Source organism: Leptidea sinapis, chromosome 23 (genome assembly GCF_905404315.1).
Source record: "Leptidea sinapis chromosome 23, ilLepSina1.1, whole genome shotgun sequence".
Classification (NCBI taxonomy): domain Eukaryota; kingdom Metazoa; phylum Arthropoda; class Insecta; order Lepidoptera; family Pieridae; genus Leptidea; species Leptidea sinapis.
In genome coordinates this window covers 4663561-4678879 of record NC_066287.1, presented here as the reverse complement: position 1 = coordinate 4678879, position 15319 = coordinate 4663561, and the positions used below count along the sequence as shown (strand labels likewise).

The window sequence follows — 15319 nt, the reverse complement described above, 5'->3', positions numbered from 1 at the left end:
TTGCCTTTTATTATTTTAGCTTACGACGTACTTTACATATTTAGGTAATATATTTTATCAACCCTGATTACATCATTTCTAGTTTTCACTAACTTATGAATGTGTTTATTCATTTTCGTACAACACTAGGTTTTATGACAGAAGTCAAATCTATGGTTACAGAGTTCCTATTACTTCAAGTTATTATATGTTATTTTTCGCAATATAAGAAAAAGTTATGAGGTTGTCATAATCACTTTAAGAATATGAGATTAGCGTAATTGTATTAAGTTCGAAATTGATGTAAATAAATTTGTAGTTATGTCTTTTCGTGATTGTGAAATTACGCCTATCATATAGCCGGTATTAAATGTGTGTATAACATATTTAATAGATAAATGTGTGAATTTGGCGACATCGGTTTCCATACTAAAATGACATGATGCCACTTCTATTAGTTTTTTCTGTTCTGTGGTAATTATTACTATTTCAAACTTATGTCAAATGACTGCACATTTCATACTAAACTAAATTTAATTTTTTACGTATGCAGTCCCGTCTCTTAATACGTAGTATTTACATCCTCTTTGGTAGGTATACATGACCGATAAGAGTAGAGAGGTAGAAAATTTAGTAGAAAATAGTAATTTATGCCACTGCCAGTAATGAGTACTACTGCACCATGCGTATAAATTTAGCACAATAGACAGAACTAGTGATAAAATTATTTATGGCTTTTGATGCACAGTGGCATACAACAGTTTTTAGCGGGTAACAATTTAATATATACCAGTTGGAGGCTTCTTTGCACAGAATACCTGCTAGATTATGGGTACCACAATAGCGCCTTTTTCTGCTCTGAAGCAGTAATGTGTAAAAATTATTGTGTTCCGGTTTGAAGGTCGCCGTAGCTAGTAAAATTACTGGGCAAATGATACTGATCATCTTATGTCTCAAGGTGATGAGCACAATTGTTGTGCCACTCAGAATTTTTGGTTTATTCACGAATCCTGAGCGGCACTGCATTTTAATGGCAGGACTCATACTAAAATAAAATTTGAAAAACAACAAAATTTTATGAACGATGCGGGACTCGAACCCACGACCTCCGGCGTTCCGTGCCGGTGCTCTAACCAACTGAGCTAACCGTTCGAGTGGCATATCGTACGATATGTTTTAAAAAAGGAGGAGGTTCTCAAAACGTCGGTATGTTTTTGAAGTGAAACTTCTTTTTTAAGAAATTTTATAGCAAAACGTCACGATTTTCAGTTACCTTTGCCATTTTGTTTTTTTTAATCCAAGATAGCCGCCGTGCAAATATGAATTTCAACAATATTGATATCGTATCCGAGGTTATCTAGGGTGCAGAGAAGGAATTAGGCATCATTTTTTAAATTCAAGATGGCCGCCGTGCAAAATTATGATTTCAACAATATTGATATAGTATCCGAGCGATTTTTGTTCCATGTGGCACAACAATTTCCGAAAGATTCCTATAAGTTGTTTGGCATTAGGGTTATCATTATAACCACCACGCATACGTATAGCCTCAAAATAATTTTTCACCGCAGCCATCTTGGATTTAAAAAGAGATTTCGAGAACCTCGAATACGATATCCATAATGTTGAAATCATAATTTTGCACGGCGGCCATCTTGGATTTCAAAAATGATCCCAAATTCGTTCTCTGCACCCTCGAGAACCTCGGATACGTTATCCATATTGTTGAAATCATAATTTTGCACGGCGGCCATCTTGGATTTCAAAAATTATCCCAAATTCGTGCTCTGCACCATCGAGAACCTCGGGTATAGCTGGGAAAGGCGCCTCTATCGTCTCCTTTTTTCGTTTCATCGAGTTTCTAAAAACTATTCTAAAGAACTCCTTTAGGTACTTGAACTTCAAAAATTGTTCCAACAATAATTAAATACGTGCTGTTTTTATTAAATTCTTAATTTATATTTTATTTCTTCTTTCTTATTACATATAACCTAGTATTTCTTACAATTTACTGATTTAAGGAAATGTCTATTCATATTAATTATAATATTATTTCTATATTGACAGGAACTATGGATGAAACTATCGTTCTGAGCGTTATTATTCTATGCATACCATCTTATGTCTTAAGGTGACGAGAACAATTGCAGTGCCACTCAGAATTTTTCAAGACTCCTGAGCGGCACTCGGCACGGGTACGGCGTATCAATTACCATCAGCTGAACGTCCTGCTTCTCTCGTCCCTTATTGTTATATAAAAAATGTGGTTTCGGAATTCTTGTGTAGGACTATTCGACCCTTTATAACAACATAATAAAGGGTCGGATTGTCAGCAACGGTTTGCTTTCCTCAACAATCTTTCTAGTTGATTATATCTAGTTTAGTATAAAAAAATGTGATCAATTTATACTTCCACATTCTTGTTTCTTCTAGATGTTATTTGACTTAAAATTTAATTTTTCGTTCAGTTTCCTACAGGAATAATAAAAAAAAGATGTTTATAATATCATTATATTTGTTTGTAATAAATTAATTTAATCACCAAAATAAATGCTGTGCGATCCTTCTTAAATTTTTCTTATTCAAATTTGTTTAGCTTATGCGGTTAGCTTTCCTCAGCTTACAGTATCTTCAGTCAACTTAGAAATTAATCATTTGTGTCTTTGGCCGTAAGAAGTTTTTACAGAACATTATCTCTTTGTTCGGATAAATGCGATAAAGCGTATTTGATCAACGTAAAGAAATCTCCTAAGTCATCTTGAGATGCCGTGAATACTACTTTGTTGCAATTTACGTTAGCAGCATAATCACAAGTTTGGGTTTCTTCATTGAAAGAAAGTCCATCAGCACATTGTCCAAGAACTGCCTTCTCATGAGCACATCTCCAGAATTTGCTGCAGTCGTCTTTGTGTCTCCAGTATGGCACGTTGCAGTTCCCTTTGCATATTTTATCTTCGGCCTCTTGACAATTAGATCCTGATTCACAGTCAGAAGTTTCCGGGTCTTCACAGGCCTGTAAAAATGAATAATTTAATTCTTCCGAAAGTTAACTTATTATAAAAAAAATATATTATCATTCTTTATGTGCAATTTTCACTTTATTGTTATATTATTTTCACCGCAGCTTATTGCTCCATAGTGTGGTTTTTAAGACTAAGGATCTCTCTTCATCAAGCTGTTATGAAAGGAACTTCCTTGAGCGGTGTTACCTGATAGATACAATATAGGTACTAATTAGGTCTACAACGATCACGAGACTCCTCTGGTATTACAAGAATAAATAATGTGCGGCGATAATCACTTAACAGTCTGCTCGATGCTTGCGGAGTAATTCAAATAAAGGCAATATCTATAAAATTGTATGAGTTAATACTCATTAACAATAAGGATTTTATAAAACACCATTCAACGGATTACAATGAAATGCCGTTTGTACGTTTGGCCTTAAACCAGCCTTATTACTTTCAGTAAAATTACTAGTTGACAAGGGCATCATAATGAATGAAAAGGGGAGGTAATCAACGACGATCAAAAGATCATTTCTTAATTTTACTTTGAACGTTAAAAAACGAGAGATATCTAGTATATCTCTCGTTTTGGGCAATAAACTAATCTAGCAATCATCAATTTTTTCAAAAGCATCATTAATTTCTTTGTTCCATAAAGCATAGAGTTCTACCACAATCTGTTTAACACTTTCTCCGCCTTTTTACATTTTTTTGAGACGCTCTTCATATATATATCAAGAATATTGACCTAAATCACTCGTTTTGGGTTTAAGCAAAAATATGTGTTATAATTATTTATTATTTTATCCTTTGTCATTAATTGTTTATGGATAAATGCAATAATTAAGCTTACCTGTGTGGTTGCATTGAATTGGAATCCATCTTCACAGGAGTTCCGAACCTTCTCTCCTTCAACGCATTCGTAGTACAGTTCACAATCACATTCGTGAGGCAAGCGCCACACTTTGTTATGATCATCAGGGCATTGTGATATTTCTTGGGTGGAGTTCACAAAGTTGGGATCACAGCCAGCAGTTGCGGGATCTTCGCATCTCTGTAAAATATAAAAATTATTAAAGTCTGTCTCGGCCACTTATCTATGATTCCAATCCATAATCACTGATCATCCTCTGAACCTCTTCCTGAACACGCTTGCAACAGGCGCACTAGTTAGCTACTTAAGCTACGCGTCGTAAACAATTTAATTGCATGAACCTACCTGGAAAGTTACAACCTCAGCAACCTCAGATACTACATAAGAAAGAGAGTAATTCACAGGTGAAAGTCGATCGATTTGGGATCCTAAATTATGTGATAGTGAATTTAGTAACCACTAACATGTTGACCGTCATAATTTGCCAGGTCAATTGTCATTCCATATGACTTTTTTATCTGTCAGTCATGCTATGCCACGTTTCACACTATCCTGACTAGGATTAAAAGTTTCTGATTAATAATTGATCTATTATCTAATTGATCTCTCATACTGAGAGGTCTATTTTGGTTTTATTCGTTTGGTTTTATTCTGTACAAAACCTTTTCCAAAAGTTTTTAATGTACATACCTGCGATGTTGGACTGAAGTGAAGGCCAGATTCACAGTATCTCTTAGCCGTGTCACCTCTGATACATTCATAGTATAGTCCACAATCACATTCGTGAGGCAAGAACCACTGTTTATCAAAATCTTCTGGACATCCATTAGGCAGAGTAGGAACTGGAGTGGTTGTTGTACTTGGAGTTGTGGTTGGGGCTGCGGTAGTTGTAGTTGTGGTGGTCGTTGGGGCTAAAGTTGTTGTGGTTGAAGTTGTTGTCGTGGGAGCTGCAGTGGTCGTAGTTGATGTGGTGGTTGGAGCTGCAGTAGTTGTAGTTGTGGTTGGAGATAATGTGGTTGTAGTTGAGTTAGCGGTTGGACTTTCGGTACTTGCGCCAGGATCGCCAGACACACAACCAACAGCCCAAATATGATCGCAGACCTGTAACGATACAATTTTTCTAATTCAAGTTGAATTTTGTTCTCTGAATCAATACAAAACTCTTATGGCAAATGCCACTCTCATTAATTGCACCATCCAAATTAAATATATTTTGTAGTAGAAAAAATGATAATATTTCGCTTTAAGGATTTTTAGTACTACAAGAACTACTCTAATACCCTGAAGCACGGTTATTACAAAAATGTTTTTTGAAAAATGTACGAATGCCTTCGAAATAATAAGTAGGTGCTTTAGCATAAATTTGTTGTATTTAGTTATCTTAAATACATATTAGCTTTCTACGTTTACTGTTAGCAAAACGTGCTTATAAGTACTGCCAACAGTCACTAAAATATTTGACACCGTGTATTTTTTTTTAATATTTCTTTTTAATGAGCTATTGTAAGAATACACATGTTTATATCTAAACTATCTAAAATTGGACTAATTGCATATGGTCCAGAGTTAGAGACTTAGGTTTATTTAGAATTAACTCTATTTTAAATAAATTTCGCAATTTTGCACATTCCAATGAATTTTGAAGTAAGTTTCCTGCTGGACTGTATCCTTTATAAATCCAAATAAAAACCCTATCAAACGAACCTGTAATATTGGGTTGAAATGTGTTCCTGGAGCGCAGTCTCTTAAAACCAGATCACCTCGCACGCAGTAGTAAAACAATGAACAGTTGTATTCATGAGGCAGTAGCCAGTGAACGTGGATGTCAATTGGACATCCATTTGGTAGTCGGTCGTGGCAGCATTCGATATCTGCAGTGATACCACTTCCGCCTCCTTGAGTAAGAGTACAACCAGCGCTTTCTGGAGCTTCACAGACCTAAAATAAAAAGCATGTATTCCGTTATTCAAAGTTTTTTGTATAAGAGGGAGCAAACGGGCAAGAGACTCTCGTGATGGGGAGTGGTGACGCAAACGCCTATAGAAATTCACAAAACCAGGCCACTAGAGATTTGTTGTTAGCCCTTAAGATGGGCCTCTATGCTTAGATAATTTATACGTATAGAACTTCTTGCTGTTAGATAATCGAAGAAAACAAACAATTTACGTATTACACTCACTATTTGTATGTCAAAATGTCAATTTGTATTAGTGTGCGTGCATTGCTCAAAATCACAGCTCAAATACGGGTTAACTGTCAACCTTGAAGTTGAAAGACATTGCCTTTCGACGTTTTCTGAGCTGTCACAGTTTATCTGGACGTATAAATGATCTAAGGCTCTATGCATGAAGTTCCCTGAGTCGTAACTGTTCGGGAAAAGATCAACTACTATCTTGCATTGCATTTGTAGGATTTGTATCAGCTGATTTGATCAGAAATTGAAGCTATTGCATCCAGGAAGTTTAAAATCTCCTCTGGCTGTTCGAAGTACCGGTATTAATTAATAGCCACCAAAAGCGGATGATTTGCATTCGCCTTATGACAGGAAATGCATGTATGTTGTTTTTTTAAAATAAATATCTGATCAAATTACAATGAACTTGAGAGTCTTTTGAGTTTCTTCCGTCTTAATAAGCTAATATTGTATTTATTACATTAGTACACAAGTACAATGCGCAATTCAAACCTTCGTTTCCAGAGTAACCAGAAGGCTTAGCCAAGTAACAATTCATAACTCATCTCATAACTTTCTATTATTTATGGCATGCTATTGTTGGTTACATATTTTGACTATACTTCTATTATATAGTTGCAACTCCGAGGTATTACTTTCTGAACGAATACTTTGCTAATAATATTATATATTTTAAACTAATGCATATTATGTTTAAGATGTTTTTTGCAATGATGTCATTTTATAATAACAAATATTTTTTTTGTCTATTTTGAGAAATAAGGTGTCTGTAAAAATGTAGTTAAACATAAGCTTATCACTCACTTGTGAAGTCGAGTTGAAGTGCAATCCGGGTTCGCAGTACCTCTTCGCTATATCACCGTTGATACATTCGTAGTACATTCCACAGTCGCATTCGTGGGGTAAGAACCACGGAATGTCAAAATCTTCAGGACATCCGTTCGGTAGTTTAATAGGAGCAGCAGTGGTAGTACTTGTACTGGTGGTCGGGGCTGCGGTAGTTGTAGTAGTGGTTGAAGTGGTGGTGGTTGGTGCTGGAGTTGTTGTTGTAGTTGTGGTGGTGGTAGTAGATTCGGTAGTGCTAGGAGCTGCAGTTGTTGATGTTGTAGTAGTTGGAGCTACAGTTGTTGTTGTTGTGGTAGTAGGGGCTGCTGTAGTAGTTGTTGTTGATGTCGAAGTTGTGGTAGGAGCTGCAGTTGTTGTGGTTGTACTTGTTGTGGTAGTTGAACTTTCGGTAGTAGAAGACCCGGTTGTGCCAGAATCTGTTGTAGAGGCAGGCTCTCCGGGTTCACAACCAGCTGCCCAAATATGATCGCAGACCTGTAATAAAGCAACTATTATATAAAAATATTCCTTCGGAAGTTGAAAATTATAGTTTCGTTAGAGCTCAGTAGAAAAAAAATATTTGTTAAATCGTAAGCAAATACGAAATCACGCTGACTCAGATGGGGCTGCCATTTGTTTTATTAATACGTTTAGATTTAAAGAAAAAAACAAACAAATTATTACACAAGGGTTTACCTTTAAAAGTAAATTTGGTTTTTATATTACTCTTCACTTATTCCTGATGACTGTATTCGTACTTTTGATTGTCTGTGAGCTTATTAGTAAAATAAACAAACCTGTAACGTTGGGTTGAAATGCGTTCCTGGAGCGCATTCGCTTAGAACCAATTCGCCTCTCACGCAGTAGTAGAACAATGAACAGTTATACTCGTGAGGGAGTAGCCAGTGAATATGCATGTCCTCTGGGCATCCGTTTGGTAATCGAACTATTTCGGTAGTGGTGGTAGAAGGAGTGGTTGAAGTAGAACCATCGCTATTGCCCTCTGTAGTAGACACGGTGGATACTGGAGTACCTGGTTCACAACCAACATTCTCAGGCCAATCACAGACCTGTAATGAAAATAATTCAACTACATCTGCACCATAATAATAAAAAGCTTGAACAAAGGCTTAGCATAGATTAAAAATAATACAGGAGGGAAAAGGGGATAAGCCAAATCAGTAAAAATAAGTATAAGTAATATATAAATAAAATATCTGTTACTTCGGCCATAATAAGACAGCAGCAGTATGCTTAGCCCACTCGAATCGAATCACACAGAATATTCTCAACCCAAAGAACGAGTTTCAAATGTCACTAATATTCTTTTTCTTAAAAGATTAAGAATCCCGCACCATGACATTCAATAAAAAGCTCAAACAAAGGTTTAGCAGAGATTACAAAACAACGCAGAAGGTAAAAGAGGAAAAGCCAATAAATTGAAAAATTCTGATATCTGTTACCTAGCACATAGAAGACCACAGCAGTTTGCTTAGCCCACTACGGACAGAAACACACAGAATATTCTCAAGCCAAAGAACCAGTTACTAATAAGTCTCTTTTTCTTAAACGAAGAGTGAGTGTATGATTCAAGAAGTAAAATTAAAATGAAGTGATTGAAAATCACGGTTATATCTGAAACTATTCATACCCGTAGTAGGTGAAAGTCAAATATTTTTATAAAAACACTTGAATCATCAATTAAATTTGCATGAGTTTAGAAGAATCTTCAAGAAACTCAAGGATTGATCTTTTAAAATTATAATATAGCTAGCTGTACTATAATCCTACGAGGGAGACACTAAAAGTTTTTTAGAACTGGCCACTTGTAAACAATATTTTAATATAAATTAATAAATTTTTAAATTGAATCTCATTGCCCATATTATTCAGCATGAGATATATTTATTTATCATTTATATAACAATTTGGCGGCAAATTGATAATTGTCAGTCACGTCAGCATGAATTTAACACGAGAAAATTTTCATAATTTTTTATGACATCCGATGTCATTTATTCAACAAGAAAGTTATAATAGACTAGAATTAGCCTTTAACGATGAAGCCCTATCTCGTGCCACTGATTGCAACTGCTTAAATGAGTTTAAATGTGGTTACACTAATCTCACCGATGATCTGCGTGAGGAAAGCCTTCTACTGCGACGACTGAAGATAACATCAGTTTTGTGCGGCGTATAATAGAGACTGATAAAAGAGTGTCCTATCAGCAGATTCGGATAAGGTTAGCCATTGTTATGAGACGTGAGAGGTGTGTAAAATTTTCCATGAACATTTAGTGGTCCTCACATGGTGATACCTCATAATTTGACCGAGACCCAAAAATTCCGTTGTATTAATTGGTGTCGTGAAATGGTTGAAAGATTTAACGGAGGTGACTCAAATGCTGTGTTCAACGAACTGACGGGTCACGAAAGCCGGACTTTTATGATCCCGAAACCAAAAGACTATCTGCTTAGTGGGTGTCGTGACAATCGTTTTGCCAGTTACCGGATTGAAAAGTTACTTAAAAATACCTATTGGTTATTATAATAAGCTTACTATTGATCTACTTTATTCGTACATTTGATGGTCTGTGAAGCTTATTAAAAAAATAAACAAACCTGTATTATTGGGTTGAAATGTGTTCCTGGAGCGCATTCTCTTAGAACCAGTTCGCCTCGCACGCAGTAGTAGAAAAGTGAACAGTTATACTCGTGAGGTAGTAGCCAGTGAATATGGATGTCCTCTGGGCATCCGTTCGGCAATCGAATTATTTCAGTAGTTGTAGTAGAAGGGGTGGTGGTTGGAGCTTCAGTAATAGCAGCTGTGGTTGAGGTAGCAGCTTGTGTGCTCGAAACAGTGGTGGTGCTTGTTGACCCTTCGGTACTTGCAACAGTAGTGGTGCTTGTTGGTCCTTCGGTACTTGCAACAGTAGTGGTGCTTGTTGATCCTTCGGTACTTGCGACAGTAGTGGTACTTGTTGATCCTTCGGTACTTGCGACAGTAGTGGTACTTGTTGAGGCTTCAGTACTGGCAACAGTAGTGGTAGTTGTAGGTGCTTCGGTACTTGCAACAGTTGTAGTACTTGTTGGTGCTTCGGTACTGGGAGTGGTAGATAAGGTACATTCGGGACTGGGGTCACAGCCAGCACTCACAGGATCTTCACAGAGCTATAATAAAAGATATTGTTTTACTTTATAGGACATCATGCTCAATCATACTTTAATAAATTATAACTATTAAAAAATAATGAATGCCGACAATATTCGGTTTTATACAAATTTAAGTATTGGGCTAACAGACTTATCAAACAGATGTCTCGGCTTTACTATCGTTCGATTACATAATGTGTAATTTTCAATTATTTCACGTTTTTTTGTTGTAGTATAAGTTACACCTACACTACGAACCTACACTTACACATACATAAACGAAAATGCTGTTACAAACATGATGCAAGATATTAAAAAAAGTTTATTTGGTGTAAATACGAGTAGAATCTTTTATATTGTTTTAATGTGGAAGTAATGTTTTCTATCGTCTATAGATTCTTTTAAGTTAGATAATACAGAAAAACACGTCTGTCAATGGCTGGATCACATGGCGTTGCCTAGAATCGTCTTGTTATTGTGTTTCTTTAACTGATTTAATAACGGGGGATGATCTGAAGAGATATTTAACCTAATTACTGCAGCTGAATTCCATCTACTCATCAACTGGATGTGTGGGCGTTTTTCGACAGTGCGGTTCTCAAAGTAATTTTAGCCATGTTTGCACAGGTTTCGGGGCAGTGCTTCCAATTCGGGAATGCTCTTGGGATTCATATTGTGTTCCAAGAGAATATGGGAGACGCTGATCAAATAAAATTAATCAGAGAACCCGAACACTCGTTTGTCTTCCACTGTTATACATGCAATTCAAGAAATTCTGGGAACTAATATTCAATTTTGTTTAATATAAAGAACTTATTTTGATATACGATGATTGGTGCAAAACTATTATAGTAAACTATGGAATTGTCATCAGTAATACGGGTTTTGCTTTTGTAGATATCTACAATATCAAAAGCAAAACCCGAGGACATATAAGGACAGATTCACCATCGTATTGGAACACTGCAACCTCCCGAAGATGCACAGCTTAAATTCTTACAATTATACTTCATGGGCAACATGGACAAATAACTTGATCGATGTCAAGAGATCAATGCAGCAATGATAATAGCAATTCTTCAGATCTGCAGCAACTACTTAATGAACATTTTGCATGTCGAGTTAGCCCGCAAATATTTAATTTCCGATCCGTCTCGCATTCGCCCTGACCATTCAAATCTAAAGGCCAACCCTTGAAAGTTTGTGGTATGAATCAAGACAATCCATTTCCAAAGTTCAATCTATATATATAAGTGATTTCCACGTATATAGTCACTCATCACGATATCTCTGGAACCACTAGAGCTAAAGACTTGAAATTTGGTAGGAATATTGTTTTAACCGAGTAGAGGTCAGCTAAGAACATTTGAACACACACAAGGATTTTCCAAAATTCCATCCGCAAGAGTTTGTTTTTTTATTATGAACAGAACAACGTCTGTCGAGTCAGCTAGTAAATTAATAAAACAGACCTGTGTTACTTCATTGAAGTGGTATCCATCTTCGCAGCTTCTTCTAAACTTGTCACCATTTATGCATTCGTAGTACAATTGGCACTGACATTCGTGAGGCAGGAACCATTTTACGTCGAAGTCTTCCGGACATCCATTTGGCAGAGTTCCGCTGGATGTGGTAGAAGTTGCGGTCGTGGTTGTAGTTGGAGCTGCAGTACTTGCAGCCGTGGTTGTGGTAGTTGGAGCTGCGGTGCTAGCTGCAGTTGTAGTGGTTGTAGGAGCTTCGGTACTGGTAGTAGAAGAGGAGCTTCCATCACACTCAGGATCGGCCTCACAGCCTGCTGTGGCTGGATCTTCGCATTTCTATATAAATGAATAGTTATGCTGGCATATTACAAGGCTTTTGGCCAAGAATAAGAATGATAATAAATATCGAAAGTAATAAGATCATTGCAAAAATAAACGTACTATCAATTGTCTAGCTAGAGACACACTGCATAATATGAAGTATATTAACGTTTATACGTAAAATATTTGTTGGTAGTATGATATTCTACCGTACGGCAGATACGAAGCTTCTATGGACTATGAACAATGTTATTTTATTTCTCATCCCATTCCACATTGCAATTTAAGACTCGACAAAAATATCTCTATTAATGCGAAAATGATCGAAATTTCTAACATAATAATTCTGTGCTAAATTTTAATTACGAAATAGGAACTAGCTAAAGTTAGTAATAAATTGCGACAATGACAGATGATTAAGATCATTAACTCTCGTTCTAAGGTTCGATGGGTCAACATCTCCTGAGGATGCCTCGTGTCCAATTGGTTGAAGCAGAGTTTAACGTTGCAGATTAACCCGGTTGTTTGGTCGGTTGTTCAGCTTGGGCCGATTCACTTCGGTGGAAGACGCGTATAACTCCCATATCTCTAAGCTGTGCGGCTATGCTTTAGGTGCATTCTGCATATATCTCATAACAATTAGATAAATATAGAGTTCGGCAAAATAATGCCTAATTCAATAAATTCGACTAAGATCACTCTAGTTAAAGTTAGTTTATAGTAAAGATCTCCCGTTTTAACTTGTTTTATATTAATATCAAGATCTTTTGTAACAACAGTATTGCATAATTCTGTAAAAAATTCTTTGAACAATAAAACAAACCTGTGTAACGGCATTAAAGTGGTATCCATCTTCACAGGTTCTTCTAAACTTGTCACCATTTATGCATTCGTAGAACAATTGGCACTGACATTCGTGAGGCAGGAACCATTGAACGTTGAAGTCTTCCGGACATCCATTTGGTAGAGTTCCGCTTGTTGTGGTAGTGGTTGTGGATGATGTGGTACTTGCAGCAGTCGTGGTGGTTGTAGATGCTGCAGTACTTGCAGCAGTTGTAGTGGTTGTAGGGGCGGCGGTACTGGCAACAGTTGTAGTGGATACTGGGGCTGCAGTAGTAGGAGCTACAGTAGACTCTCCACCTCCAGGCACACACTCAGATTGAGCAGGTAAAACACACACCTGTAACAAATAAATATAGTTCAAGACGTTTGAAAGACTAATGGATTTATTGACAACAATTGGCACAAATATATTAGTTTTACAGTACTCAGAAAAAATATTCTGAAAACGTATGTAACTTCAGTTGCCTACGAAAGAATTAAAAAAAAAACTCGTAATCTATCGAACAATCGCAATATTATTAATCTGATATTGTCCTTATGGGTATCACTCCAGCTAGGATTACAATTATATGAACCACAGCAATGCTGATGTAGCGTGCTGAAGGACTACCAGGTCAGGAGTTATCTTGCCCAAAATCGGCAGGCTAATCAATTCAATCGTTGACCTGAACCAGCATCAATGAAATCACCCGTATTTGCCGCTCATAGTATACAAGCTATTTTAGAGCCAAATGGTTTGTCCCTTTGCGGATTAACGGCATGTCCCTAATGTCTTGAGGACTTGGAAAGGGGACGTGACTTGCATCCACACTCTGGCTCCTTTTCATGCCCTGGCTACTTTAGTTGGTGCTGTGGCTGCTGCTTTGACTGCCGAAGACCGTAAGTATCAGAAATACGAAGTGAGTGGCCCAATGAGTATTAGCATCTTTGTGCCATTAAGTGTAAGACACTTGTAATGTACAAATTACTATCTACTCGTCTAAATAGGGCTACTAGGAAGGGCTACCGGAAGTTGTGGCAACTTTTTCGGTCAACGAACTAGCCTAGCATTCGAACACGGAAATTCTGCCAATATTCTTGGTACACTCACTCTCGTAGTGATAGTTTTTACTACTAGGAATTATGTTGAATATGGTAAATATAGTTTTAAGCTTTGTTGTGAGTTGAATAAATATATTCTTATTAGAAGTCACAAAGTATATATTTTTTTCTTCGAAGATGTAGGATATGTATGGATGAGGATATAGATGGAACTTTGGTTGGTATGTAAAAATGTGGTTTAAAGTATCTATCAAATTTTAAAACCAATGCGATCCATTTGCGATGTTTCTTTGTAATTATAGCAGCCGCTCCTTCAATTTTTCATGATATTCGTCCGGATTTGCAAGTCAACATGGTGTAGTGATGATTATTTACTCCCACACTCATTTGTTCTTATTATAATAATATAATGTCCCAATTACTTACTTTACGTATGTTCAAAATTTGGTGGTCTGTCGTGCCCTAGCAGCTATAATAAAAATATTTCAACAAAAAAGCCGCCCATATGAAAACTCCTTCCAAAATCACGGATCCACCTTAAATATAATGAAATGAAATGAAATATATCTTTATTGCATACCACAAAATTATGAAACATAACAAAAATCGAGACTACAAAAAGCAATAGGCGGCCTTATCGCTTAAGAGCGATTTCTACCAGGCAACCTATAATGAATCAGTTATAGTTGAAAAGATAACAGAAGGTGGTGTTATCGATATGCATATAATTTAAACATACAGTAAATAATTCCAAGAAAAGAACTAGTATTGAAATTGTCACAGTAATAAATAATAATTATGGAGCGTTGTTTTGAAAGATTGGAGAGTTTGAGCCTTTCTGATTTCAGAGGGAAGAGAATTCCATAGGTTAACAGCTTGCACAGCAAATGAATTGTTGAAAAAGGAAGTTTTATGAACAGGTGTACAAAGCAAGAGATTATGAACAGACCGAAGATATAGTTGGTGAGAACTTAATGCTGAAAATTTTTCCTTGAGATATATAGGAGTTTTAGGATCAAATAGGACACGATAGAGATGTATAAGTATATGGAAATTTCTACGCAAGCGGATAGGGAGCCATTTGAGCTTTTTGCGAAATTCAGACACGTGGTCATACTTACGTAGTCCAAATATAAAACGAATACACATGTTCTGCAATCGTTCAAGCTTATCCAACTGGAGTTCGGTTAAGTCGACATATGAAATGTCAGCGTAGTCAAGAATGGACAGGAGAAGGGATTGAGCGAGTAAAGTTTTCGTGGGAATAGGAAGAAAATTTTGGAATTTTTTTAATGAGTGAGAGGCAGCATAGAGCTTCCTACTAACTTCTTTTAATTGATGGTGCCAAGACAAATTCCGATCAATGAATACGCCCAAGCTCTTAACAGAGCAGCTAAAAGGAATAAGAGTTCCTCCTACAGAAATGGGAGGTAGATTACCCCACTCAATTTTATGGGTTAGTTGTGAGCTACCAACAATAATACATTGAGTTTTCGACGGATTCACTTTTAGTCCATGGGCAGTACTCCATTCCACGATTGTAGTTAAGTCTTTGTTAGTGTTTTTAATAGCTAAAGGCAGACCCTCGAGAGAAGATTGT

The 15319-nt window shown here is 36.5% G+C and overlaps 1 protein-coding gene across 2 annotated transcripts in view; it reads right to left on the bottom strand.

The window, feature by feature from the left end:
- Positions 1 to 2476: 2476 nt before the first annotated feature.
- Positions 2477 to 15319, bottom strand: part of LOC126971339 (mucin-5AC-like) — a 28265-nt gene continuing 15422 nt past the window's right edge. The window contains exons 4-12 of one of the 2 annotated variants that reach the window (XM_050817588.1): positions 12659 to 13015; positions 11506 to 11850; positions 9503 to 10051; positions 7678 to 7950; positions 6860 to 7375; positions 5566 to 5799; positions 4552 to 4962; positions 3841 to 4041; positions 2477 to 2992 (exon numbers count right to left, since the gene is read on the bottom strand). In XM_050817588.1, the coding sequence (XP_050673545.1) occupies positions 2660 to 2992; positions 3841 to 4041; positions 4552 to 4962; positions 5566 to 5799; positions 6860 to 7375; positions 7678 to 7950; positions 9503 to 10051; positions 11506 to 11850; positions 12659 to 13015 (3219 nt within the window). In that variant the 3' untranslated portion in view covers positions 2477 to 2659. The remainder of the gene's footprint in view (positions 2993 to 3840; positions 4042 to 4551; positions 4963 to 5565; positions 5800 to 6859; positions 7376 to 7677; positions 7951 to 9502; positions 10052 to 11505; positions 11851 to 12658; positions 13016 to 15319) is intronic. The other variant, XM_050817589.1, reaches the window with a different exon arrangement.